Source organism: Doryrhamphus excisus, chromosome 1 (genome assembly GCF_030265055.1).
Source record: "Doryrhamphus excisus isolate RoL2022-K1 chromosome 1, RoL_Dexc_1.0, whole genome shotgun sequence".
Lineage (NCBI taxonomy): Eukaryota > Metazoa > Chordata > Actinopteri > Syngnathiformes > Syngnathidae > Doryrhamphus > Doryrhamphus excisus.
Genome location: NC_080466.1, coordinates 31,329,339 through 31,356,651, shown reverse-complemented (window position 1 = coordinate 31,356,651; position 27,313 = coordinate 31,329,339). Strand labels below are relative to the sequence as shown.

General features: G+C 40.2%; 1 protein-coding gene across 1 annotated transcript in view; it reads right to left on the bottom strand.

Moving 5' to 3' along the window:
* Positions 1–26,761, bottom strand: part of epha7 (eph receptor A7) — a 61,263-nt gene extending 34,502 nt beyond the window's left edge. The window contains exons 1-4 of the mRNA XM_058086429.1: positions 26,423–26,761; positions 24,663–24,727; positions 23,122–23,791; positions 6,266–6,421 (exon numbers count right to left, since the gene is read on the bottom strand). Of these exons, the coding sequence (XP_057942412.1) occupies positions 6,266–6,421; positions 23,122–23,791; positions 24,663–24,727; positions 26,423–26,519 (988 nt within the window). The 5' untranslated portion in view covers positions 26,520–26,761. The remainder of the gene's footprint in view (positions 1–6,265; positions 6,422–23,121; positions 23,792–24,662; positions 24,728–26,422) is intronic.
* Positions 26,762–27,313: the final 552 nt, after the last annotated feature.

The window sequence follows — 27,313 nt, the reverse complement described above, 5'->3', positions numbered from 1 at the left end:
AATTAAGGTCATTGCTGCCGCCTAGTGACCAGAATACTACATATCACTTGTATTTCCGTATGTTTTGACTAATATTAGACCATAGTCTACCATGAAAAAGTCATCATTTATTCATAATGTCTGAAAAAATTGAATAATAATGATAATTGAAATGCGGTATTGCGTGGGACGACTGTAATATTTTGCTTATTCTGTACACGATGGCAAAAAATCCTGCTATTGACTTCAAACTTTATTAAAAACAAGCAAAATGCATACATTCAACAGGACAAATAATAGAATCTTTTTGATGTATATATGGCTGTTTTTCAAATTAAAAACAGCAAAATGTTATAAAGAGCCATGGTAATAAGCTGCTGGAAACACATTTGTGTCATATCATCATTTGCAAGTCTTCATTCCATTGAAAACCTGCCACTGCTTGTGCAGAGTTAAATTATTCTGGCTGCTTTTGCACACGCGGAGAGCTGTCATCGCTTCTCTCCAACAGCCCAACAGCTCTATTCCTCCTCTGACTTTTTTTTTTATCCTTTCGCTTTAAAATTCTCATCATGGTGCAGGGCTTCAAAACAGCTGTAGTAACGCATACGCAGTACAGTTGCAGTCAAAAGTGATGCAACCCTCCAATGTAAAGTAGAAATCCACAGCTGACCGCATGATATCTTCCACGTCCGTATTACAGTATGATGCATTATATTTGTATACCACTGTATGCTACTACCACGATATTAACATATCTATTAAAATATCACCAGTCATATTTTTTTACCTTTTCAAACACTCAACATACTGCATCATTTAAATAATGGATTATCGAATTCAATGATGACTATTTTGTTGTTGGACTAATCATTTTTTGAGGTCACCAACAGATGGTTGGATATTCTCCAATATTTTAATAATATATAAAATAAAAATATATATTATTTTTTTGGTAGACAGCAAAATTCATGGTTCCATTCAACACAGTCTTCCAGGTCCTGAAGCAGCAAAACAGCCCCCGACCATCACACTACCTCCACCATATTTTACTGTTGGCACAAAGTTTTACTTTTGTCAAACGACAGCGTATCAAGATGTTAATTCATTCATTCATTTTCTACCGCTTATCCTCACGAGGGTCGCGGGGGTGCTGGAGCCTATCCCAGCTGTCTTCGGGGGGAGAGGCGGGGTACACCCCGGACTGGTGGCCAGCCAATCACAGGGCACATATAGACAAACAACCATTCACACTCACATTCATACCTATGGACAATTTGGAGTGGCTAATTAATCTAGCATGTTTTTGGAATGTGGGAGGAAACTGGAGTACCCATAGAAAACCCACACATGCACGGGTTTGGTACTTGTCTTGGATATTTCTTAGCTTAGCTTCCCTTTGACTGTTAAGTTGCTGTGTGATGAGTTTAGACTTCTATCTGAATGTTTTTTTTCCCATTTCTGTTGTCGTTTTTGTTTTTTTCTGAATTAAGTTGCTGTGTGATGAGTTTAGACTTCTATCTGAATGTTATTTATCTGTACAAAGCCCCCATATGAGCTGCTGGCACCAGCATTCCGGTGATGGAAAGAGATGACTAAAATGAGGTGACATCTGTTTTTGAAAATTTCCAAGTTAAGTTAATTCCCACCCCGACACGTTCATCCACAAGCCGGTGGACTCGAGCTCAGAGTGAGGCAAGTGCGAACGCCGACCACACCAAAAGACACGATCAATGTACTCTGTAGCAAAACCCAACAGAAAACTGAGTGAAAATGATCAAAACGTAAGACTTAAGAGTAAGCCCAGAAGCATAAATACTGCAGTTAAACATTCCTGGATCTTTTCAACAAAGCGGTCGTGTTGAGCGAGTCTCTGCTGTCTCCTTGCAGCACATCTCCTGGAACCTTTTTGACGTCTTTATATCATTTATATCCTCTTACTTCCATCTCAGCCGCTAAAATGACAGCTAGTTCAAAAAATCCACCATGGAAACAAACGTCCTACAAGGGTATCTGGGAGCCGGGAGACTTCATGCTGTTTTGTGTACTTTTGCTCTACACTGAAAACATTTGGCTTGACATGGGAACGTGGATAGCAACATTTAGCAGAGAGCAACATTTTTGCTTTTATGTCTATGTTTTGAAATTTTGAGACCTAATTTGAAAGCAACACATATAGACATGATATACTGTATGATATAAGAAGTTATATATATTAAAAAAAAACTGCATCAGCTTTGTAATATAGGTGAAAAATCCTATAATTAGTATCAACTTCGCTCTTGGCTTCTTTTTTTTTTTTTTATTAAATATTTGAATTTTCTTCTGAAATAATTTGCTTTTCTATAATATTTGGACTTTATTCCCATAATATAACTTTTTCCTCAATTTATTTATTTTGTTTTGTTGGTTTCTCATAATATTATAAGATTTAAAATAAATTATTTTTTTCTTTATTATTTTAACCTTATACTGATAAAATTACATTGTTTTTTCCTTTGCAGTTTCTTTCTTAAAATTTTGACTTTACTCTCATACATACATACTCTTTTCCATTTTTGTTGTTGTTTTTTCCAATTGCGTTGGTCGAGTGGTTAGCACGCAGACCTCACAGCTAGGAGACCAGGGTTCAATTCCACCCTCGGCCATCTCTGTGTGGAGTTTGCATGTTCTCCCCGTGCATGCGTGGGTTTTCTCCGGGTACTCCGGTTTCCTCCCACATTCCAAAAACATGCTAGGTTAATTGGCCCTCCAAATTGTCCATAGGTATGAATGTGAGTGGGAATGGAGTGTGAACGACATCACGACTGTCTACTCTTCATAGAAGACTGCATGAACAGACCTGAAAAATCAGCTGGGATAGGCTCCAGCTTACCCGTGATCCTAGATGTAACTTACAATGTTGGTTCGAATCAATCAATCAATCAATGAAGTGTGTCTGCAGGCAAGAGGAGTCCATATCGATAACACACACTGTACATAAATGTCATGTCAGAGATCACACGGTATTTATTGTGTGATGTTGACTAAAAGGCAGCATGAGACCCTGACCTGGACACCATGTCAATTCATCCTCCGGCACGCTGCTTTTGTTTAATTAAGTTCTGTATAAACAAGCAAATCCGTGTTTCACCTATTGTCCTCTCTTATAATGAGCTAAACAACCAGGACTCCGCTAGAATTGAGAATTTGAAGGAATGTGCAAACAAGGAAAGCTTGTGCCAGAAAACTAATGCATGTCAGTCCAGGGCAAAATAAGCAGTGCGGGCGGGGGGCGGGTGGGGGGCATGCCTTTAAATAAATGGGAAGAGATTTAGCAAAGGGCAGCAGCAGAGTGGTCCGCTGGCGGAGAGAGATTTAGCACGAGCAGTGACTTAATTTAAAATGATACTTTACATGCCATTAAAAATGACCTAGAATAACGTTTCATATGACTGCCGCTGCATTAAATACAGATGCCAGCGTCCTGTCTCTGTTTAACACACACAAAAAGCAAGGCAGCGCCATGAAATTCCGCATAATATCGCACCATCGGGCTCTTACAGAGATATACACCCACACACAAGAGATTCTTACTTGGCCTACTTAGCGTTTGCAAGGAGGGAAAGTTGCAGATTTGAACAATGTGTGGTAGTTTCTGTCATATATTACATGTCTATGAAGGACTAAAAAAAACATGACTTAACTTATTTACCAGCCCGAACAGTGTTTTTTCTAAAAAAATACAATAAAACTAAAAAAAGCAACAGCAGTACAAGGTATTCTGAGAAAAAGGCATAATATTAACAGAAGGAATAGCATGAAGTTGGTATATTAAAGACTATATAGACAATATGGTTTCGACTTTCAAAAGTTTTTTTTTTAGAAGAAGAAAAAACAAACCAAAGTAATAAATGTTTGCAATTTTAGGAAAATGACATTGGGTCAAAGTTATGAGAAATCAATCATGAGAATAAAGTAGGAGATTATAGCCATAATATGAAGAGAAAAATAAAATAAATACTGAAAATAATAAGGACTAAAATGTATTGTTTATTTTTTAAAAGTCCACTTTTGAAAAACAGCAAAAATAGGAAAAAAGCAGCAACTTTTTAAAATTATGTTTCTTATAATATGAGAACCAAACAAAACAAAAAAATAACTTACAATTTTAGGACAGTTATGTTGGGTACAAGTCATAATAATATGATATTTAAGACATAATATTGAGCGAATAAAGTCTTAATATTCAGAAAAAGTGAAAACATTAAAGAACAAACTATTAAAATGTATTATTTGTTGTTTTAAAAGTCAAGTTTTATGAACGTTTTTCTAAAAGTCGCAATATTATGAGAAAAAAACAAAGATAAAGTTGTCATTTTCAGAAAATTTGATTGGACCGTGTAATGGCCACACGGTGGCCTAGTGGTTAGCATGTAGTCCACACAGTCAGGACATGGTGAAAACCTGGGTTGGATTGTCCGCTTGGGGCATCTCTTGGGGTTTGTGTGGGTTTAAACTTGTATTGATACATGTTTGTATATTTGAAACCGACTCCGGTTTCCTCCCACATTGCAAAAAACATGCATGTTAGGTTAATTGGCGACTTGGTGCCCTGTGATTGGCTCCCGAACCAGTCCATCTGGGATAGGCTCCAGCATACCCACCACCCTAGTGAGGATAGTTGGATGGATATTGACAAATGTAAAGGTGACTTTAGGTTCTTACTACTACTATTAATGTTTAAAAAACATGTTTGGAAAGTCATAAACGAGTATTCTATGCTCTCGCTACCAAGATATTACACAAATGCACTTATACTCCGGAACAAAATGGCGTTAAGAGTTTAAAGCAAATAAAACCCAACTCTGGCAACCTGAATGTCACAGGTAAAGAAGCCGTCACAGACTGTCGTCAAACTGTTCTCATGGCTGACACAATGAAGCTGCAGGATGCTGCCAGGACTCCTGCTGTTGTGGTAATTGCAATTTTTTTGGGGCAATGTCAAAATGCGCCAATCATCATTATCTCAAGCTAAGACAAAAAACAGACATGCAAGGCCATAATCATAACGACAGGGAGACAGATAAAAGACCTGCCGAGGGACATCCCCGCGCCGCTAAGGAGATCACTGATGACTAAATGAGGCGGTCTGGCGTGTGCAGCTGTTGTTACTAAAGTAGTACTGCACGTATTACTCAGAAACACTTCTCAAATATTTCATCAATCAGGGATTTTTCTTTCCAGCGTCACCACAAAGCATGATTCATAAACCGCTGTGGAAGAATGTACCGTGCGCCCCCCCCAAACAAAGCCCCATGAAATACACCAAAACAATAGAGATTATGAGTTAGGCTGTGATGATGACAGAAATTCACATCATTCATTTTCGACCGCTTTTTCCTCACGGGGGTCACAGTGCTGGAGCCTATTCTAGCTGTCTTTGGGCGAGAGGCGGGGTACACCCTGGACTGGTGGCCAGCCAATCACAGGGCACATATAGACAAACAACCATTCACACTCACATTCACACTCAACTCAATTCCACCCAATTCGGCCATCTCTTGTATGGAGTTTGCATGTTCTCCCCGTGCATGCGTGGGTTTTCTCCGGGTACTCCGTTTTTTCCATCATTGACAACCCCACCCACACACCCACTCCATTGGACAATAGAGGGGAAGTGGAGCTTCTCCTCCAGTTCCACTCCCACAGTGAACGCCACAGGATTTCATTTATTCCACACACCATCCACCCTGTCTGTAAAACATTATATCTCTGTAACTCATATTTTAGTCACTATTTGTAAATATGCAAATCATGTTTATCTTATGTCTATTTTATCATATTTTATTCATAATGCATTACATTTTATTTATGAGTGTTTTTCTGTTTCTTCTGCAGTTGAGCTACTGCAACCAAGCAATTCCCTTGTGGATAAATAAAGTCGGTCTAAATCGAACTCTAACTCTGAAGTTTTACATCTGGCAACCCTTATAATGAAGAGTTTAAAGCCAACATTGCCGTACTGTGAGATGGAGGGGTAGGATTTAATAAGCTTTGCTTCTTCCTACTCCTTTTGGACATGTGGAACTGGGAACTGATTATAGGATGTACTCAATTGTAATCTGATGCATGTTCAAATGAAATAAAACCATTACCATTACCATACTAGCATTCATAACCCACAAAACATGCTGGGAACCCTGCACCCACATTTTCCCAACAGGAAGACACACATTAATAGAATTGAATGTCATTGTTGTGGATGTAGCCCCGAGACTGACTTTTCAATGTGTTACAGACTTACGTGTGCACGCCACAGAAGGAGGGTCGGAGAAAGCGCGGTAGTAGCCGTCGTCGCAGTCGCAGCGCCAGGAGCCGTCCCGCTCATTAAAGCTGTGCATGGGGCAGCGAGAGCACTGCAGGTCCTGGGAGAAAGATTTGTAGAAACCACGGCCACATGCTGTGGATGGTCTCAAAAGAGAGAAAAAGAGAGGACAAGTCAGGAATACTATCTAAAAAAGGAAAGTACACTTTTGGGTCCAATCACCGTTTAGTGAGATGAACTAAAGCTGATCCCAATGGAAGGAGTGATACAGTATGTATATATTTAAATCATGTGTTGATTTAATGCATGTACTTATGTACTGTTTACCGTCCCCCAAGCATTGTTGTTGACTATTTTTGTTAGCGTAATACAGTTTCCGGAGATTAACATAGCGCAGTCATCGTTTCAAATCTCTGCGTGCTGATATTGCCAAAGCCAACTTTCCTCCAAAACACTCAGTTGGAGGTTGTGACAAGGACCAGCTCGCATTGTAAAAGCACTCAGTGTAAAGGAATCGGTCAAACTGACAAACCAATACCATGGCGATAGGGAAGATAATGTCTCAGTGTCAGTCTCCAGCGCTGGAGAGCTAACAATTTGAACAATGGCATAGAAATGGAACGCACGTTCCCAAAACTTCAAGGTCACATTCCCAGGCACACACGCAACCTTGCTGAGTCATAGAATGACAGGAATGCAATCGCCACTTGATGGAATGAAATGCAAAGACTGAAATTCATCCCAAGTCCCAAAAATTGCTTTTGAAAGAATTAAAAACAATGCAACCAAAAAATTGGAAAAAATAGCCTTGCAAAATACTAACCATAGTGGGACTTAGTGATTACTGCTATTATATATTATAGATCAACTTGTGGCGTGATTTAGAATATATCACATTAAAAAAAATATTTAAACTAGTCGCTTCAACGCAATAGTAATTAATTGTCGGTACGTGACAAAAATAAATAAATACATATATAAATATATATGTATAAATTATTATTATTACATACATACATAGTACATACATATACGTGTATATATATATATATATATATATATATATATATATACATACATAGTACATACATATGTATATATACATATTTATATACATACATACATACATATATATATATATATACACACACGTGTATATACATACATACATAGTACACACACACATATATGTGTATATATATATATATATATATATATATATATATATATATATATATATATATATATATTCATATAATTTTGCTCTGGATCTGCACTGAAACCAAAATCAAGCGGCCGACCTCACACCGCCAGAACTGATTTAATTTTTAAAACATAATGAAACAGAATGACATTATATGTACTTTACGAAAATAAAAACACTTTTTTGTTTCTTTACTTTATTTAATTTACTTGACTTTATTTATTTAACCTCCAAATGTGTCTGATCATTTTGCCTGACCCTGTATTTTGTAAATGTATCATACAAGGAAGCATATTTGATACGTTTGGACTATGTGGTGGTTCCGCCAAGCAAGAACATCTGATGAAAACAATGTGGCCATATCTACTATACAGTAATTGTACATAAATACAACGATCATAAATCACCAGAGCTTAAAATAAGAGCTCGGGATGTGTTTCAACAAGGTAAAGGTGTTTAAGGACGAGCTTGATGGGGTTTAAGGCCGTGCTTTCTTCCACCATTCGCTGCGAGCAACAGCGTGAATGACAGCGTGTCTGTTTGCCTTTGGCTTTCTGAGACCTCATCTGTTGGGTGTCTGGTGTGTGGAGGAGCGCCTGGCATGACTCCCACAATGGCTGTCACTCGGGCCGACGGGAGGATACACGCAGGCTGGATGAAGACAGCACAGCCTCCAAGGGGACGGATGTCAAAAGCAAAGAGAAAAGGCTCTTTTCTGGCTAATTACTAGGCTACAACGGTATGTCATTCATTATCACCGTTTGATACCTACCTCAGTTTTAAGTTTCACGGTTTGGTTCATTTTCAGTACAGTAAAGGTACAAAAATGCTAAACATATGTAAAACTGCTTAGCTTTTGTGGAAAGAGTTGAATTATTTTGAAAAAGAAGCATGAATCTGTTCCCAAACAGAAACTACTTCAACATCAAAGACGGGCGATAGAGCTACTTTGCTTCCATATGTTTCCATTTTGTGATTAAAATGCATTAACACAGTTGGAGTTAATGCACAGTGGGGCTGCACGGTGGTCGAGAGCTAACATGCTAAAGGAACTGTAGTTGTCGTTGTAGTTGCACACTGCATCGTTTACAGCAGAGATTTACCCTACTTGTTATAAACATCAACTTTCTATCAGTGATTAAATGTGATTAATTCAGAGTAAACTGCGAGCAAAGTGTGATGAATCACGATTAACTACTTTAATCGCGATTAACTATTTTAATCCTGCGACCGCCCTAGTATAAATGAACTTTTGACAGTGAATGAGTTAATACAATAGCCACGTATACATGGACCCAAATATTCCAATTCCATTCGGTTTATTAGCTCAAACGGGAAGAATGTAACCTTTGTATACACCTCATTCCCAAAGAAAAGTGCCAATGGGATTCCCTGGGGTGGAATATTCCTTTCCCCAATCCGATTGAGGTATCTTGTATCCGCTCAATCAGGGGTTAGGGTTAGTCAATGGGTTACTATTCTGGTTAATTACAGCGGCGCATGTAGACACGCGATTGGAATATCCCTTTCCATGGATACCATTGCTTTCAGAAAGGTCATTCGGAAAGATTCAATTCGGAAAGAGAAAAACTCCTCATGTAAACGTGGCTACCGTGTGAGTGCAAATGTGTTTGCTAGAAATTTTGATCACAAAATTTGGTCCCTGTTAGCAGTGCATTAGCATCGAATCTGGAACCGGACATCATTTTCAGACCTTCTGGAATATACTAATGATGGTAACCGGGGTTCCATCGTACCAAAACCTGCAACCTGCCGGCAGGTAATTTCCCAATAGGATTTTCTCTAGCAGGCTTATACAGAGGAACCCTGGTACCTGCACAGGAGTATCACGGAGGCCAAGCAGGGCTGTGAGGAACACTTTAACAGCGGCAACAGGGACAAGCGGCAGAGTATTAAAGAACTCACAGGCTACAACAATAGCGGCATGTCAACTGACTCCTCGGGCAGCACCTCCCTTACGGACACCCTTAGCTAGTTTCCCCCCGCTTTGTCCAGCACAACAGTGCTCTTCTGGTGGAGGGACGATGCCCCCATCCAGCTGTAGCAGCACCGGGTACGAGCCGTTTCATCCAGCCTCTCACTGCTGCTGCAGTCTGTCGTCCCCACCTGCCCCCACCATTGTTCCAGTGCCCGAGGAGGACACATCGTGCTGCCTGAACGACTAGCGCTCCGTTGCTCTAACTCCCATAATCACCAAATGTCTGGAGAGACTCATCCTGTCTCACATCAAGGACGCTCTTCCCGATGACCTCGATTCCCATCAGTTGGCATATAGGACAAACAGAGGACGCGACGACTCTCCACCCACCCTCACACCCCCGGATAATGTTAACACCTATACCATGTGAGGATGCTCTCCTATCGATCCTGTTGCTCACTTGTACTTGGATGAGTACCAAACCAAAGGTTCCATAACAAAAACTCTGAAGTAAATACATATTTTTCCACACTAGTGTTCTATTTCACCGTCACAATGACTATGTAGCATAAACACACATAAAACCATCTCAATATGTTGACACATGCATCAACAAAACATAGCTTAAAAAAAAACCTTGGATCAGCACAGAGATGTCTGTTGGACAAACAGTTGCCATGTGAACGGCTCTATCTAGCTCAGGGCGACGGGCCAAAAGCAGGCATTTCTACGCTATGCCATGCCATGGTTAAAGGATTGTCTTGAATCCTGTAGCTCTATTAATATAATCACAATGTTCAAGCATATTCTTATATAACATTGCACTGAAAGTGCCTGTACTTTGGTACACCATCCGATGCTATTTCGTTAATGGTAATGGTTTTATTTCAATTGAACATGCATCAGATTACAATTGAGTGCATCCCATAATCAGTTCCCAGTTCCACATGTCCAAAAGGAGTAGGAAGAAGCAAAGCTTATTCAATCCTACCCTTCCATCTGGTACTTTTACAATCAGTAACTGTTACATTTGTTCACTTCCTGCTTTCCTAATATAGTTTAAGTTTTTTTTTTTTTTTTTTTTAATAATGTACCTCGTACTGAAGTACAAAGTAATGTATTTTTATGCATTTAGAATTAATTTCTCTGTGTAAAACTATAATGACAAACCGGCACAAACGTGTTTTTTTATCTTTTTAGAACAATGAATTGGATTTATCAATCGGATTCAATTGGATTATCTCTTACAGGAAAAACTGGTTTGCTTAGAATTTTTAATTAAATTAATGAAAATTCAAATTTTTGTTTTGTTTATTCTCTGGTGTCTGGGACAGATTACTTGTGTTTTTGTACATTTCAATTGTCATTGGACCTTTTGGAACGACTGAATAACAAAAACTGAGGTACCGCTGTACAAAGCAGGGCATGCACCCCCCTGCCCCCCCGGCATAATAGTAGGGGAAACTCTGTGCTGTGTTTTGGTGTGAGCAGGGTGGAGTGTTAGTATTGGTGATGGAAGGCTTTCTGATCCGTGACAGAGCTCATGTTGCTGTGCTGTGTGGTTCTCCACTTCTCTATGGTGGCTTTCGACATCAAAGTGACATCCTGCTGACAGATACATGACACATACACAGCCAAATATTGTGTACAGCTAGACTCGCCTTAAAAAGACTAACAGGGTAGAAGCCCCGTGGATGCATGGATGTGACGCTGCGGTTCTAAAACAGTGATTGCCAACTTGTGGGTCAGGACGCAAAAGTGGGTCGCGGATCCTTGAGTGGATTTCAAACAGCAAGTGAAAAATGACATTAGAATATGTCATATACAACCCATGTCTGATTTGGTGTTTTTTTTCCACTGGAAAGATCTTAGCTCGGGCCGCATGGTGGACGAGTGGTTACCATGTAGGCCGCACAGTCAGGGTTCGATTCCCCGCTTGGGCATCTGCGGGTACTCCAGTTTCCTCCCACATTCCAAAAACATGTTAGGTTCATGTTAGACTCCAAATTGTGAATGTGGGTGGGAATGGTTGTTTGTCTATATGTGCCCTTTGATTGGCTGGCCACCAGTGTACCCCGCCTCTCGCCCAAAGACATGGGAGTAAGCACTCGGGTTGAAAAAAACATATATACGTAGCTAGATATTTGGTAGCGAAAGGGTTAAGTCATGGGGTTTAAACTTGTATTGATACATGTTTGTATATTTGAAACTGGGTACTCCAGTTCCAAAACATCCAAAAACATGCTAGGCTAATTGGCCACAGGTATGAATGTGAGTGTGAATGGTTGTTTGTCTATATGTGCCCTGTGATTGGCTCGCCACCGGTCCAAGGTGTACCCCGCCTCTCGCCCGAAGACAGCTGGGATAGGCTCCAGCAATCCCCCCCACAAAAACCCACGTTGAGAGCCCCTGCTCTAACAGATAGAGGAGAACTCAAATCATATGCTTGCCGACACAAAAAAAGCTGAGCTCCATCCCAAATTGGCTTATTTAGGACAGAAATGATTGCGTCTTTAGAGAAGCAATTTTACTAGCTGTTCTAAGCAGAGCTGTTTATAGAGGGTTTTAAGTGTGATGTCATTTTTGTGACAGAAGGATGTCATAAAGCTGTTATTAAGTCACCTCCTTGTAAAACCGTACTAATGCTGTTTGTTCCTTTAGACAAAAAGCACCATCCACAAATCGGCTTATTTAGGACAGAACCGATTCCATCTTTAGAGAAGCGAGTTGAGGTTAAGCGGACGGGGGAAAAAAAAAAACCCAAACAATTCTGACATTCCAGCCGAGCCAGTGAGAAACGGAGCATGCGTCTGTAATTTCCCTTCCAATGACCAAACCCTTTCATTCTTTAATGCCTGCAGTCTGCAGTCTGGGAACACTAAGCCAGAAGACGTTCTAAGATTAGTAGGATAAAGACGCTTTCAATTATCCTGACAATACTGTCTCGCTCACGGAGTACAACAAAGTTTGTTGTCTGTGCATCAACATAAATTATGACATCTCTGCATCATATTTGTTTTTCCATCCCTGAGTCAATCTTGGAAAGTACTTCATTGGAAAGGATATCCAATGAACCGTGAACATAATGCATACTTTACTGTGTACTGTATATAAAAAAAACATCATTTTGTAGTGCTAATCTGGGTGTTTGTTGTCATGTAGTACTTAGTGTAGTTTGTCATTTTTAGTGGCTCCTTGCAGTCACAATTTCTGTTTTGTATTTTATGCTTGTGGGCTGCTACAAAATGATGTTTTGATATGTACAGTATAAAATATATACATCATATTTATGGTCCTCACAGTATCATGTCACTCCCATAGCATCTCACGCTAACGGGAAAATGTACTCAAACCAAGGCAAGTTTTAAACCAAAAAATTCACTAACCAAGACGTACACTAACCAAGGTTCCACTGTAACTCTGTGTGACTGAGCTAACTGAGCAGAAATAGTTAGCAGCAGTGTCTTTAAACGCTTGTGTCTGTCAGCTTGGGGCTCCGCTTCATTAATGTTGCCACCACAATTGCAACATGATGACTAAAGATGGCTCCGAGCAACCCAGAGAAAAGGGACAGGACATGTCTACAAGAAGATAGGCATCAAATGGAGTTCAGTTAAATCCATCATTAAGAAATGGAAGGATGTTCCATAGTGATAGTGCAAGAAGGAGAAGGTGAGGGAGGCCACCAAGACGCCTACGAGCACTCAGGAGGAGTTAAGAGCTTCAGTGCTCCAGATGGCAGAGGTGTTGCACGGCTTCTTCGCTAGTCGTAGCTGTACGGGAGAGTGGCAAAATCCCCAAAAAAAACCATCTGAAATCTAATTTGGGGCGGCACAGCGGTCGAGTGGTTTAAACTTGTATTGATACATGTTTGTATATTTGAAACCGGGTACTCTAGTTCCAAAACATCCAAAAACATGCTAGGTTAATTAGCCACTCCAAATTGTCCATAGGTATGAATGTGAGTGTGAATGGTTGTTTGTCTATATGTGCCCTGTGATTGGCTGGCCACCAGTCCAGGGTGTACAGCTGGGATAGGCTCCAGCACCCCCTGCGACACTCGTGAGGATAAGCGTTAGAAAATGAATGAATGAATGAATCTAACTTGTAATTTGCTCAAAGGGAGAAGAAAGTTTTTATAAAAATCAAACTTTTTGGGGCCCATCAGCCGAGACGCCATGTTTGGCAAACATAAGCATCGGGGTGGCAACATCATGTTGTGGGCACACTTGACAAGATCAAGGGAACATGAAGGCAAAAGGATCATCTGGTTCAACTTGAGAACTATGTCTTGGGAGATTCTTTTCCCAGCAAGACAACAACCCCAAACATCAGACGATCACAATTTTGATGTGTTTTTATGACATCTTCAGCACTATATAAGTTCTGGGAATTCTCTTCTCTTACGTTTGGTTCATTAGCATGGAGGCGACAAGCATGTGTGGCAGTTCAAATAAACGGCCTTATTTCCCAAATCTATATGCATTTGGATCGATATGATTAAGTTATTAATAAAATAATTTAATAACCCTAGTGAGGAAAAAAGCGGTAGAAAATGAATGAATGAATGAATGAATAAAAGGTAGAGTATAGGCATCCCTCATTTATTGCAGTAAACTGGTTCCATACCTGGACACGATAACTTTGAAAATATGTTTTTTAACATTATTATACCTATGACATTACAAATAAACACTCCTATTATTCTTTGTTGACAACACATTGCCAACTTATAATATGCAGACTGGCCTGAGGCCTGCGCGCTAAACACTCAACCACTCAATTGTGTTTTTTTCTTAATTTAATTAATTTGTTCTGTAATGATTTAATCTTATTCTATTTCTTATCTCTCCTGTCTTACCTTGGTTGTTTTATTTTGGTAAGTTATAGTGACATTTTGGCAGAGCTGCTAGAAATGTGAATTTCTCTTGGATCTTATCATCGCTTTGACTTTTTTAACAGCGTCTGAAAGATGGCTACACCTGGTAACAAAAGAAGCAACGGGTTGCAAAACTGCAAAAAGTGGAAATGCTAATTTCCGCTGAGCGTCCGGTAGCGTTAGGTTAGATATGATAAGGTCACATGCAGGAGTTTAACTTTTTTTGGAATTCACAAGATTTCCATTTGCCGTGACTGGAAAATTGATCAAATCTTTTTCCAGTTTGTGAATTACTAGACCGTGACTTTAATCTGCAATCTGCACAATCGGGTCCTTTTCCGACCAGTCCTTCCCCCTTCATGTGCACTTCCCATCCAGCCAGATTATGTGTTAAAGCCGCTTGTGTGTACAGTGGAATAAGGAAAGAAGAATGCTCCTCGGAGAGAGGATAGCAGAGTGGTGGAGACTGAGGGCAACCCCATTATGCTGAGAAAAGAGGCGCTGAAAGGACCGACACACAAACCACGCCGCTGATGAATGTCAGGTGCTGAAGGTTAACCCCGATAAAGGAAGATGTTTATTCTTATTTCAATAAGATATCATTCTTTTCTGAAAAATGGCCACCATGGTTTGACCTAAGCGTTGATTTGAATGAACAGGTGTTTTTTTTCCTTCCTGTTTAATCCCAGCAACAGAAAGACAGAAGAAGAAATCAAACCAAAAGAATCATCTACTTCCAGAAATTAATAACTACTAACGCAACTAATGATTATTTATTCACTCCATTAATCAGAAGCTTGTTGGTTAATCGGTTAGGACCTAAACCACCAAAATAATCATTTGTAAAGCAACACATGGCAAAATGTTCAAGCGCATCTGAAAATGCAAATTATTAGTATCCACTTCATACTTTTTTTCCCCATTTCTGCTGTTGATGTGTTTTTATTTTACATATATTTCAACTTTCTTCTTAAACAATCTTTGACATTTTTTTTTCATTATATGACTTTATTTCCATCATATTGTAACTTTTTCCTCAACTTAATTTTCCAAAAATGACAATGTTATTTTGTTTAGGATAGGATGGGATCTAATAATGTTAAAGATAATGTTACAAAAATGTATCAAGAAGGTCATAAACTGATTTTCGGTACATTAATTAACTAAATGCATTGTTGGGGTCATTTGGCTTGGCTAACAAAATGCATTGTTTGGGTAATTTGACTCCTGGGAAGGATCACCACTGTTCCATGTTTTTGACATTTGTGGACAACGGCTCTCACTGTGGTTTGCTGGAGTCCCAAAGCTTTGGAAATGGCTTTATAACCTTTGCCCAGACTGATAGATCTCAATTAATCTCAGTTATGTTTTAACCAGACGGGAAAACAGGGCCATGTAGGAATTTATTTCTCCCTTATTAATAAAAAAATGTCATAATAATATTAATATTGTAATATTGAATATTGTTGATGATCGGAAATATTTAATTGTGAGAAACATGACAAAAATAAGAACTCAAAACACTTTTCCACCACTGTTTTCCTCTTATTGCATATGGCAACACAGACTACAATTACTGTATGTAAGAATGATGAGTCTTTCTTAAAAACGGTTCCCTCTAAGACGGTTGTCTGCTTCAGTTGCGTTAAAGCAGCAAAGCTGTGAATGTTAAGAGGCATCGGATCACAGATTGACAGCAATGTCTCAACTCGTTAGTGCAAGAGGAGATGAGGCCTGCTACAAAAGAGGGAAAGCCCATTCTTTTGTCTCGGGAGTCGGGTGGGGGGTGCTCGGGGGGGGGGGGGACTTTCTGGCGGTCAGGGGTCAACCGCTGCAATCATCCATCTTCTATCTCGACAGCGCCCTGTCAGCCCGCGTACTCACATTACCAAACACATCAGGCTGTCCTTTATTGTGGCGCCGTGCGGGTCTTCAGCCATGTGTAAATGAAGTTAATAGCCGCTGACCCAATGCATGGCATGACATGGACCCGCTGACACAATATCACCCAAAGCCACAGATGGCTCCCTCGAACAAAGGCCTTTTTACAAAGAGATACACCACAATAAGTGTGTGTCCGCCACCGCGTAACCATGCTGGCTTACAAAGAACTTATCAACGTGAGGAAAATAGCGGCCCGCGGTGTGATGGCATGCAGCAATGCGTCCCTACAGAGCTGCGTCAGCACCGCCGCTACTTTCGATTCACTTCTCTGCCATTCCGGCCGTCATTCAGATGTCGATATGGTTACCATCTGTGCAGCTCGCAAATTGGTGGCGCATTCTAAATCCCGTTCATTTCTCTTTCCATCTGTTTGCGCTTCAAATGGAGCAATAAGGTAGCGCAATATCAACAATGCACCTTTGACTGAGCTGTGTTTATTTGGAATGGTTGAATGGTTTCTTCAGCTTCCCTTATAGTAGTGGGCGCCGGGTCAATTGTATTTTAAGGATGCGCCAATTGTAACTCAATTGTATATTTTTTTTACATCCCCAAACCACAATAAATCATTTCATTTATCGTCTTATTTACATGCCAGCATACCATTTTTGTCTCTACTGGTGATTCGAAACTCAATTTTACTACTTTTACTCGAGTTTTTAATGAGTCACTCACTGAAATGAATCTGGTATTCGATTCACTCAAGTCACCAAAGCACCAGTCTTTGTGGATCGCTTTTGAGTCAGTGAGCCTCGAGTCTCGTCAACCCGTCAGCCGGTGAAACCTGAATCTTCAAGTACCCGTGAGTCAGTGAAACTTGAGTCTTCCGTGAGTCAGTGAAACTCAAGTCACATCAACCCGTGAGTCAGTGAAACTTGAGTCTTCACTGAGTACCCGTGAGTCAGTGAAACTTGAGTCTTCACTGAGTACCCGTGAGTCAGTGAAACTTGAGTCTTCACTGAGTACCTGTGAGTCAGTGAAACTCAAGTCACATCAACCAGCGAGTCGGTGAAAATCAAGACTTCACTGAGTACCCGTGAGTCAGTGAATCTCGAGTCTTCATCGAGCCCCCGAGAGTCAGTGAACCTCAAGTCTCATCATCTAGTAAGCCTGTGAGACTTGAGTCTTCATCAAGCCCCCGAGAGTCAGTGAAACTCAAGTCCCATCAACCAGAAAGTCAGTGAAAACTCGAAGACTTTAAGTACCCATGAGTCAGTGAAACTCACGGCTTGCTCGAGCTGTGTAGCTAGTGGCAGCAGATTGAATAAAAAAAAACCTCTTAAGCTTTGAGCGACTCGTTCACGACTCGCACAGCTATGGTCTTGTAAAGATCTTGTAAATGTAGAGAAAACTTATTTCATTTGGATAGGTCTTTGTGAAGCAAGCCTCTCAAGCCCAGGCAGGGTTGAAAAGCTAACATTATTTGCCACTGATAAAAACATTGCCCAAATAAAAACACATTTCATTTCAGAGGCTCCAGATATGAATATTTTCCGAGAAAAGCTACTACCGAGCTAGACAAACAACTTAAAGTCCAACGATGAAACTCCCAAGTCAGTACTACATGAGGACTCCACATAGGAATTGTCAACAGCGTGTTGCAAAATGAACACAGCAACATTCGATGACTGGATGAAGCTTTGTTAACTACTTGATATTCATAGAGTACCGAAGAGATGAGAGACAACCCCCGCAAATCACGGGCCAGATAATGAAGGGCTCGTACGTCTTTATAGACACTTTACTGAGTGTGTGTGTTTTACACCGGAATATGAATTTAAATGAGCTAGCAGCATCCCCGAAAGCCACGAGTTGGACGAGTTGGAAGACATGATTAGACACTACAAGCTCATCTCGCGTGGAATCATTTACAATTCAAAAACAGGAAGTAATTGCCAAGTAATGCAAAGCAACAACAACAGAGATGTGTTAATGTAGATGCAAATAAGACAATGGAGCGGATCATTCCTATGTTGAGATGCAATGTTAGATCAGCAATATATTCATATACAAAAGGTGCTGTCATCCTTAATAAGCGGGGCTCATCTTGCTGATGGTGTGTGGTAATAGTTGCGGAAATATTGTTGATTTATGATGCATAGAAGAGGAAAAGAGTCATGTCATGTCATGATAAACGTCTATCAGCTATCCATCCATTTTCTAATTATCCTCACTAGGGCCATGGGGGTATGCTGGAGCCTATCCCAGCGGAATTTGGGTGAGAGGCGCGGTACACCACCAATCGCGGGATAAACTTATTAAATGCTGAAAATTAGTTGAGGGTTGACAAGTCTCTTCTGTATTGAATGTGAAATGATCTCAATTACTGATCAATAAAACATCATATCTAGAGTGTAATCTTTCCATACACACGATATTTCATAGTTTGAGCTTGCTAACAGCATGTTACTTTGAAGCATATAACGGTTAATTGGATTAGAGCATAGAAAAGCTGTTTATGACCTTCTAAATAAGTGTTTTTAAACATTATTAGAGCCCTCTCAATATGAAATAGCACCCCTATAGTCACCTTTACGCGCCTATTACCCAATATTGTCGTATGTACCCAACCCAGAGCATTCCAAAAACATGCTAGGTTAATTAGCCACTCCAAATTGTCCATATGTATGAATGTGAGTGTGAATGGTTGTTTGTCTATATGTGCCCTGTGATTGGCTCCCTCAAAAAAAGGGCGCCCCCTTTGTGAGGCAGTCAAGCTACCAGCAAACTACATCCAGCATAACAAATACAACCAGGAAGTCAACGAGTCAGGAGGTCCTAATGCGTGTTGACGGCCCCCTGATGGATCAGGGATCAATCACATTCATCGATTCATGGACATCGATTAAAACTGACAACCAGACTCCATACAACAGGTTACGGAATCTGCAGATCTTCCATAAATCAATGATGGATGTGATGGATGTCATTGGATGGTCATATCACCTCCTACTTCGATACGAGGTGCATTATTTAAAAAAACCAAAACAAAAAAACCTTAAACTATATTAGGAAAGCAGGAAGTGAACAAATGTAACAGTTACTGATTGTAAAAGTACCAGATGGAGGGGTAGGATTTAATAAGCTTTGCTTCTTCCTACTCCTTTTGGACATGTGGAACTGGGAACTGATTATGGGATGCACTCAATTGTAATCTGATGCATGTTCAAATGAAATAAAACCATTACCATTACCATTACAATTACAATTCATAAAAATAATTCAGAAAAAACACTGTAAAAAAATCTAATAGAGTGATTGATTGATTGAAAAGTCCACCTTTACAGTTGATGACTTTTGAGTTCTCTGAACTAAACCCAAAGTGGTCCATCTCCATACAACATTTTCAGAGTTCAATACTAATCTGAAAAGGAGTACAAGAGGCTGACACAGAGATATTTTTTGGTCTTACTTTTAATTCCGCGATAATCTACAAGAGAGTGATTGCGTCTAAAATGTCATCATGAGCCATATTCAGACAAAATACATTCCTGGACAAAACAAAGCCGCATATGTCTTCCCACAAGAGCCCTCTATCTGTCTCTCTCGCTCTCTCTCTCCCTCTCCCTCTCTCTCTCTCTCTCTTTCTCTCTCTCTCTCTCTCTGACTGTCAAAATGACTTCGTAGCGTGATTTTCTCAACATAAGCTCCTCAGAGACCAAGCAGAGAAAAGTAACATTTAAGAGCACAGACGTCCAAACAAAGGCTTAAATAGACACGGGGGTGGGAGGCTGGAGAAGAAGTGACAGAGATGGATGACCCGATTAAAGGATGCTACAGGTCCTTTGCAACAACAGATGAAATCAAATGACATAAATGACAGCCCGGTCAGCTAATCCACCGAAATATTTGACTCCCAGTGTCACAACCGTAGCAACCCAACTATACCAACCAACAACGAGGGAACTATTCCAAAGAGACAGGATGAGTTTAAGAGGACACACTAGATCAATAGATATCACATTTGAACGGATAAACAACTAAGTTGTAAATTCCCTCGCTGACAAAACATTTGCTTCAGTGACACAAGATTGTCCGAGTCTAATAACCAGATCCTCCTTTTTAATCAACCTCCTAAACCCTGGGCTTGAGAGGATTCCGAGACAACAACACATCCAAAATGAAACCACAAAAGTTGAATTAACGGCTGCACGGTGGTCGAGTGGTTAGCGCGCAGACCTCACAGCTAGGAAACTCGGGTTCAATCCCACCCCTCGGTATGAATGTGAGTGTGAATGGTTGTTTGTCTATGTTTGGGTTTTTTACATTAGAGCCCTCTAGACATGAATATAACACCCCTATAGTCAGCTTTACACTCCTATTACCCAATATAGTAGACATAGTAAGAGAAAATAAGACATAATATAATCTCACACGGCTGCATAGCGGACGAGTGGTTAGCCAGAGTTCGATTCACCCTCGGCCATCTCTGTGTGGAGTTTGCATGTTCTCCCCGTGCATGTGTGGGTTTTCTCCGGGTACTCCGGTTTCCTCCCACATTCCAAAATCATGCTAGGTTAATTAGCCACTCCAAATTGTCCATAGGTATGAATGTGAGTGTGAATGGTTGTTTGTCTATGTTTGGGTTTTTTACATTAGAGCCCTCTAGACACGAATATAACACCCCTATAGTCACCTTTACACTCCTATTACCCAATATAGTAGACATAGTAAGAGAAAATAGGGTGTACCCCGCCTCTTGTCCAAAGACAGCTGGGATAGGCTCCAGCACCCCCGCAACCCTTGTGAGGATAAGCAGTAGAAAATGAATGAATGAATAATTTTACATTTAGAATTGTTTTATGCATGTCAAAGTCTAATTGTAAAAAGAAAGTGCTAACTATGTTAGCAAAGAACTAAACAGCCAACTGACATACTGTCATTATATTGTACTTTAACTGGAAAATGTACGCAAACCGAGGCGAAACTTGAGCGGTATCATTCGATGTTAACCAAAAAACACGCAAACCGGGGCGGACGCTAACCGAGGTCCCACTGTATATTGATACACAAAGCACAGAAGGCAGCCGTGCTGCACGTCTGCTAAGCTGGCGCTTTGAAGTTTGCACCTGCATGAATGGGGATAATCATAATCCACATGTGTATATAGGAAACGTGTTGAAACAACACCAATAATGTTGTCAACATTCATAAATGCTACAGTACAGCGCCAGTACTTTGTTGTCTATATCAGGACATCATACTGTAATAATGGGCAGCTAAAATTAATTTGCTTTGGGGCTGCTGCACCTTCTATCTTTCCCATTGGCATGAAATAATGGGCTTTCGCTCCACTTATTACCCCACGGGGTGTTCTGCCTGTGCATAATAAGCAACTAAAAACAATAAAAAAGGACTGGAGTTTTGAAGCTATTGCAAATTAATATGAACTACAAAGTACAAGGTACCATTGGATGTATCAAAATTCCATGTTTTTATTTAACACTCAGCTCTCAGTGGGGTCCCAGCGGATGACAGCACGGCATAAAAGCCACTGTGTTCGACCTTGGAAACCTTCTGTTGGAATATTATTGGCCACTGTCCATCATAAAGTACAAATAAAGATTGTTGCCAGCCATACTGGCAAAAACAACTAAAACAAATCATGAGTTGTTTTTTTATCATTGGAGTCAGATGGATATGGAAAATAATCCAAGATTTGAAAAACAGAATGTATGATGTTGGTAATTATAACTGCAACCTGCACCACAACAATGAAATAATGAGCATACTGGGACATTCATTTGAGGCTCTTTCATAGAAATACAGGACTTATTTCACTATGTTTAGACCGGGGGTGTCCAAACTTCTCCCAGTGAGGGTCACATAGTGAAAAATGACAGGATACGTTGATATTTTTAAAAGATATGCTAAAAATTTAGGAGAAGAAGTCCATTCTTTGTATTAACTTTACTCTTTTTCCCATTTTTGCTGTTGTTTCTTTGGAAGCAGAACAGGAGGTAGCAGAGATGAGGATGCTGAGGTTCTCATTAGGAGTGACCAGGATGAATAGGATCAGGAACAAGTACATCAGAGGGACATTACATGTTAGAGGTCTTGGAGATAAAGTCAGTTATGGGCCAGACTGAGATGGTTGGGACATGTCCAGAGGAGAGAAAGTGAATATATTGGGAAAATTAGTAATAATAATATTGTGACTTTTTCCAAAAATGACAACTTTACTGGTGTTTAGTTGAAGTTGAACCTACAAAGCTCGGAGACCCGGGTGCGATTCACCCTCGGCCATCTCTCTGTGGAGTTTGCATGTTCTCCCCGTGCATTTCTGGGTTTTCTCTGGGTACTCCTCCCACATTCCAAAAACATGCTAGGTTAATCGGAGACTCCAAATTGTCCATAGGTATGAATGTGAGTGTGAATGGTTGTTTGTCTATATGTGCCCTGTGATTGGCTGGCCACCAGTCCAGGGTGTACCCCGCCTCTCGCCCCCCCGAAGACAGCTGGGATAGGCTCCAGCACGCTCGCGACAATTGTGAGGATAAGCGTTAGAAAAAGGATGGATGGAAGTCACAATATTCTGAACAATTAATATAATATAGTTGACGACATAAACAATAAAGACCATATTTTTCCATCTAAAACTGGAATCAATTAATATATTTGCAATTTTATTTAAATTATTCTTGAATGCCAAATTGTTCAAGATATTTTGGGGGGGGTTCTTTTCACTTCATACATTTTTAATTGCTTTCATTTCATGCTAATCATCCTTTGTAAAACTAATGGAGGCTGTGTTTATGTGTTATGTACAGCGGGCCAACAAAAAACCAACCAAGTGATCCCTGGGCCGGACCTTGAAGCAGTACAATATTATCTTTACAAATGATGACGTAAAGAAAGTGAAAGCAACTCACGTTCACACGCGTCTCCTTTCTGCTGAAATCCTGCTTTGCATATGCATTTTCCAATGGGCACCAGCCATTCCCCCTCAGCGCTGCAGTGCATCTTGGGAAAGTTGTCCACCTCCTCCTCTGCATCATTAACACATATTCCCTCCACCTCCACCAGAGAGGAGAACTCGGATCCGGTCACAGTGTCTGGGAATATGGCCAAGTTCTCGATGATGGACCAGCACTTCTTGTAGTAGACTTTGACAGACACCAGGGCGATGCATGCCCCCACGTCTTGAAAGGCCAGGTAAAAGCCCTGTTTGGACAGGGGGCCAATTATCCGCACTTCAGTGTTGAGCTTCATCTTCCTTTCGCCCAAGTCGCCCTGAGTGAAGCTTTCATCCGCTGCGATGGTGTCGATTTTTACGTACTGGTTCTCTCGCATGCTCCGACCCAACTCTGAATCCGTTTCCTGGTAATACAAGTTGAACGTCTCCTTGCAGCTGCCCACCACGCCGGGTAGACTGTTACAATCCCTTAAGGTGAATTTCAGTTCCACAAAAATTCTCTGGGCTGTGCCCTTCCTGATCCAATTAGTCCGAAGCCAGTTGTTCTGATTGGGCTCCATGACTTTGCACACCTGGTACGTGCGAATGGGTGTATAGTTCTCATCCAAGCCGCTGATTTCTTCCCACTATGGAAAAAAAAGGCATTTATACATTTACAAATGACAACAGTAACACCACAGTTTTCATATGAGTCAGTTTTCAGTGGACATTTCTGCCAAAATGTTGCCTCAATTGTCAGGGAATAACAAAAAGGCCAGTATGACCTGTACTGTATGTGCAAAATGGAGTACCCAAACAAAGCACCCTACATGTGGGTGGCCCGCTGTTAGGGAAAGATGATTTGTTACTGCACTTGTAAAATGCTGTACCTGTTATTCTTTTTGCTTAAGCTAATAGATGAAAATATGAGCCGGAAACCTCATATTCCATGCTGAGTATTCAGTTGGCTACAATAAAAGGCCACTCCTAAACGTGCACCCTATTTGTCCTGATAAGTAAATGATAACCTAGTACTTTTGCTGCTGAGATACAGTAGTAGACGTAAACGTGATGTACTTCTGTGTCACTTTGCAAAGCATATTTGAATATAAATAAACCATTGCCACAACAATTTTTGCTCACCGCAATGTTGCCAGGTCTGCTTATCATCAGCGACATTGATGTTTTTTTTTTTGTAAAGTGGCTTACAAATTCCCAAGTTCCCTGGTTGGTTTTGTTTTCAGAGAACTTGTGTCTCTCATGAGACCTGGCAACCCTGACATACGTACAGTTCATAACCCGAGCCTTCACTTTGTTTCATTTGATATCGTTACTACATCCTTATGTAGAAAATACTGCTACTGTGTTTCATGATAAGGATGCTATGTGAGGTTTATTATTTATTATTATTATTTTGACTAATAAACAGCCGCAGTCAAATTTCTTTTTTTCTGAATATATTTTTGGAAAACAAGGATATACAGTGAGGGCACAAAGGCGGGCATTCTGCACACTTACCCCAATGGGTGGATAGGAGATCCACTCCAGTTCTGTCTGTTGTGCCGTGGAGTCCAGCAGAACCACTAGTAAGAGGAAACCAAGGCAGGCGGTTAGATTTCAGCAGGGGCGACCCATCACGCCATAATTCTATACTTTCTCTTAGCTATGACCTAATTACTACGAGCAGCAGCAGCAGCAAGGGCGAAGAACATCATACACGATTAGGAAGTGAACAAGACAGACCTGACAAGAGATGGATGCTACGTTTAAATTCAGCAGGAAATCAATTTAGAAGCAAGACGTGCATGATGAGATGCGGAGGGGTTTATCTATATATAGTGTTTATCTATTTAGAAAAAACGGTTTATTTCTAAGCTGTGGATCCCTGTGTGACAGCTGAAGAGTACTTTGTGAAGCAGGGGTGTCCAAACTTTTTCCAGTGAGGGTCACATAGGGAAAAATGAAAGGATGCAAGAGATACTGATATTGTGGAAAGCTGAGAACTTCCATAAATTTGTGCTTTGTGTTCTGTGCTCTTTTTTGGTTTATTTTTTGTATTTTTGCTTTTTTTATATTTTTGAAATATTTCAACTTTCTCCTTAAATAATCTTTTAGGACTCCCATAATATTTTGACTTATTTTACAAACATTACAACTTTATTTTGTTATTATTATGACAATTTTCATTCTTGTTCATTCAGTTTGAATATTTGAACTCCATGCTTCTAAAATGACATTTTTCCTTGACATATGAGGAGTTTATTCTCTTAAATGTATTTATAATATTTTTACTTTATTCTCGTAAAATTACATCTACTTTTTCCCACTTTTACAGATTTGTAAACATTTTCTAACTTTTTAAAAATTCCGACATTATAACATTTTCATTCTTTATTCCTTGGTTTTTGTTTGTTTCTTTCTAATATTATCACTTTAAATTAATTTATTTAATATTTCAATGTTATGCTACTAAAATGGGATCATTTTTCCTCAAAATACTACATTACATTCTCAGAAAATTATTACTTTCTCGCTTAATACTTCATTCAGTTTGAATATTTGAACTCCATGCTTCTAAAATGACATTTTTCCTTAACATATGAGGAGTTTATTCGCTCAAATGTGTTTATAATATTTTTACTTTATTCTCGTAAAATTACAACTACTTTTTCCCACTTTTACAGATTTTTAAATATTTTCTAACTTTTTAAAAATTCTGACATTACAACATTTTCATTCTTTATTCCTTGGTTTTTGTTTGTTTCTTATAATAATATCGCTTAATTTCTTTAATATTTCGACGTTATGCTACTAAAATGACATAATTTTTCCTCATAATATTACATTCTCATAAAAGTATTACTTTTTCTGTTAATACTTAAAATTGTTCCCTTATGTTATTTGGATTTTTCTAATCCAAAAACAGCCTGTACGGCAAATTGCCCCCACGCCGCACATTGGACACCCCTGAATGTTTCTCCTTCCTAATCCAAGAAGCGGAAGGAATGAGGAAGAATCCTCATGCTTGTGTCCTCACGGATGTTCCCCACACGGACACTCATTAAGATATTAGTGCGGTGGAAGGACTTCCGTTTGAACGGAATGCCCAATGACCGACAGCCGTCCTAGAGTGGAAAACGCTAACATTCCCACACGCCGACCTTCCTTCCCGCACATGACTTCTTCTATGGAAAAGAGAGTAAATCTCCGCACACACGACGCGTTCGTCTTTGTTTTGCCGGACATGAATAAACGCCGCAGCAACTTTGGCAACTTACCTTCCTTGGCGTTGTTGTGTGCATCTCCGGGGTCCACTAGGGAGCATACGTGAAGGTAAAACCATATCCCCAAACACGAGAGGAACCTGGGGAGCATCCTGCAGCCTCGATAGCAACCTAAAGCACTCGCCGTGTCGCCCTCTAGCTTCCCATGGAGGACACGGAACCGGCTGTTCGGTCCAAACGCTGTTGTTCCCCGCAAAAACAGTCTGTTGCCACTGGGAGGGAACAAGCGGCGGTGGCGACGTCAGTCAAAGAGACGGACGGAGGACTTGGCCAATTGAGGTCTTGGGGAGTCTGGGGAAAAGTGGGAGGGGGCGGGGAGGGGGGGCAAAAGACGGGCTTGAAGTGAGATGGAGTTTGGTTTTTGTGGAAGCAAGGACACGGAAGGGAATGTGTTTACCCCCCCTCCCTCCTCTCTCTCTCTCTCTCCCTCCCTCCCACGCACACATATTGTATTATCCTTATCCCGCTTTGTGACCAGAATTAGCAGCACCTGAGACAAGGTAAGTATTGCGCCCTCTACCTGTAGATATTTGGCACTAACGCGTCCCTTCCGTCCTGTATTGACCCACTTACTTCCAAGCAATTGGGGGTGGACCATACTGTACATTCCGGTATCGATTTGATACAGTGTCAATACCGATACTGGGCTTCAAATTGGTGTGATGTGATACAGTTTATTTGTTTCAAACATTTTTTATATTTAGTTTGCCATTTAAATTTTGTTCATTTTGTTCACTTCCAGTGCGGAAAGAAGGAATGTTAATATTTAGGAATTTTTTTTCCCTTAAAAAAACATTTTCCTTGACATATGCTTTGTGAAGCAGGGGTGTCCAAAACCTTTTCCAGTGAGGGTCACATAGAGAAAAATGAAAGGATGCAAGAGAT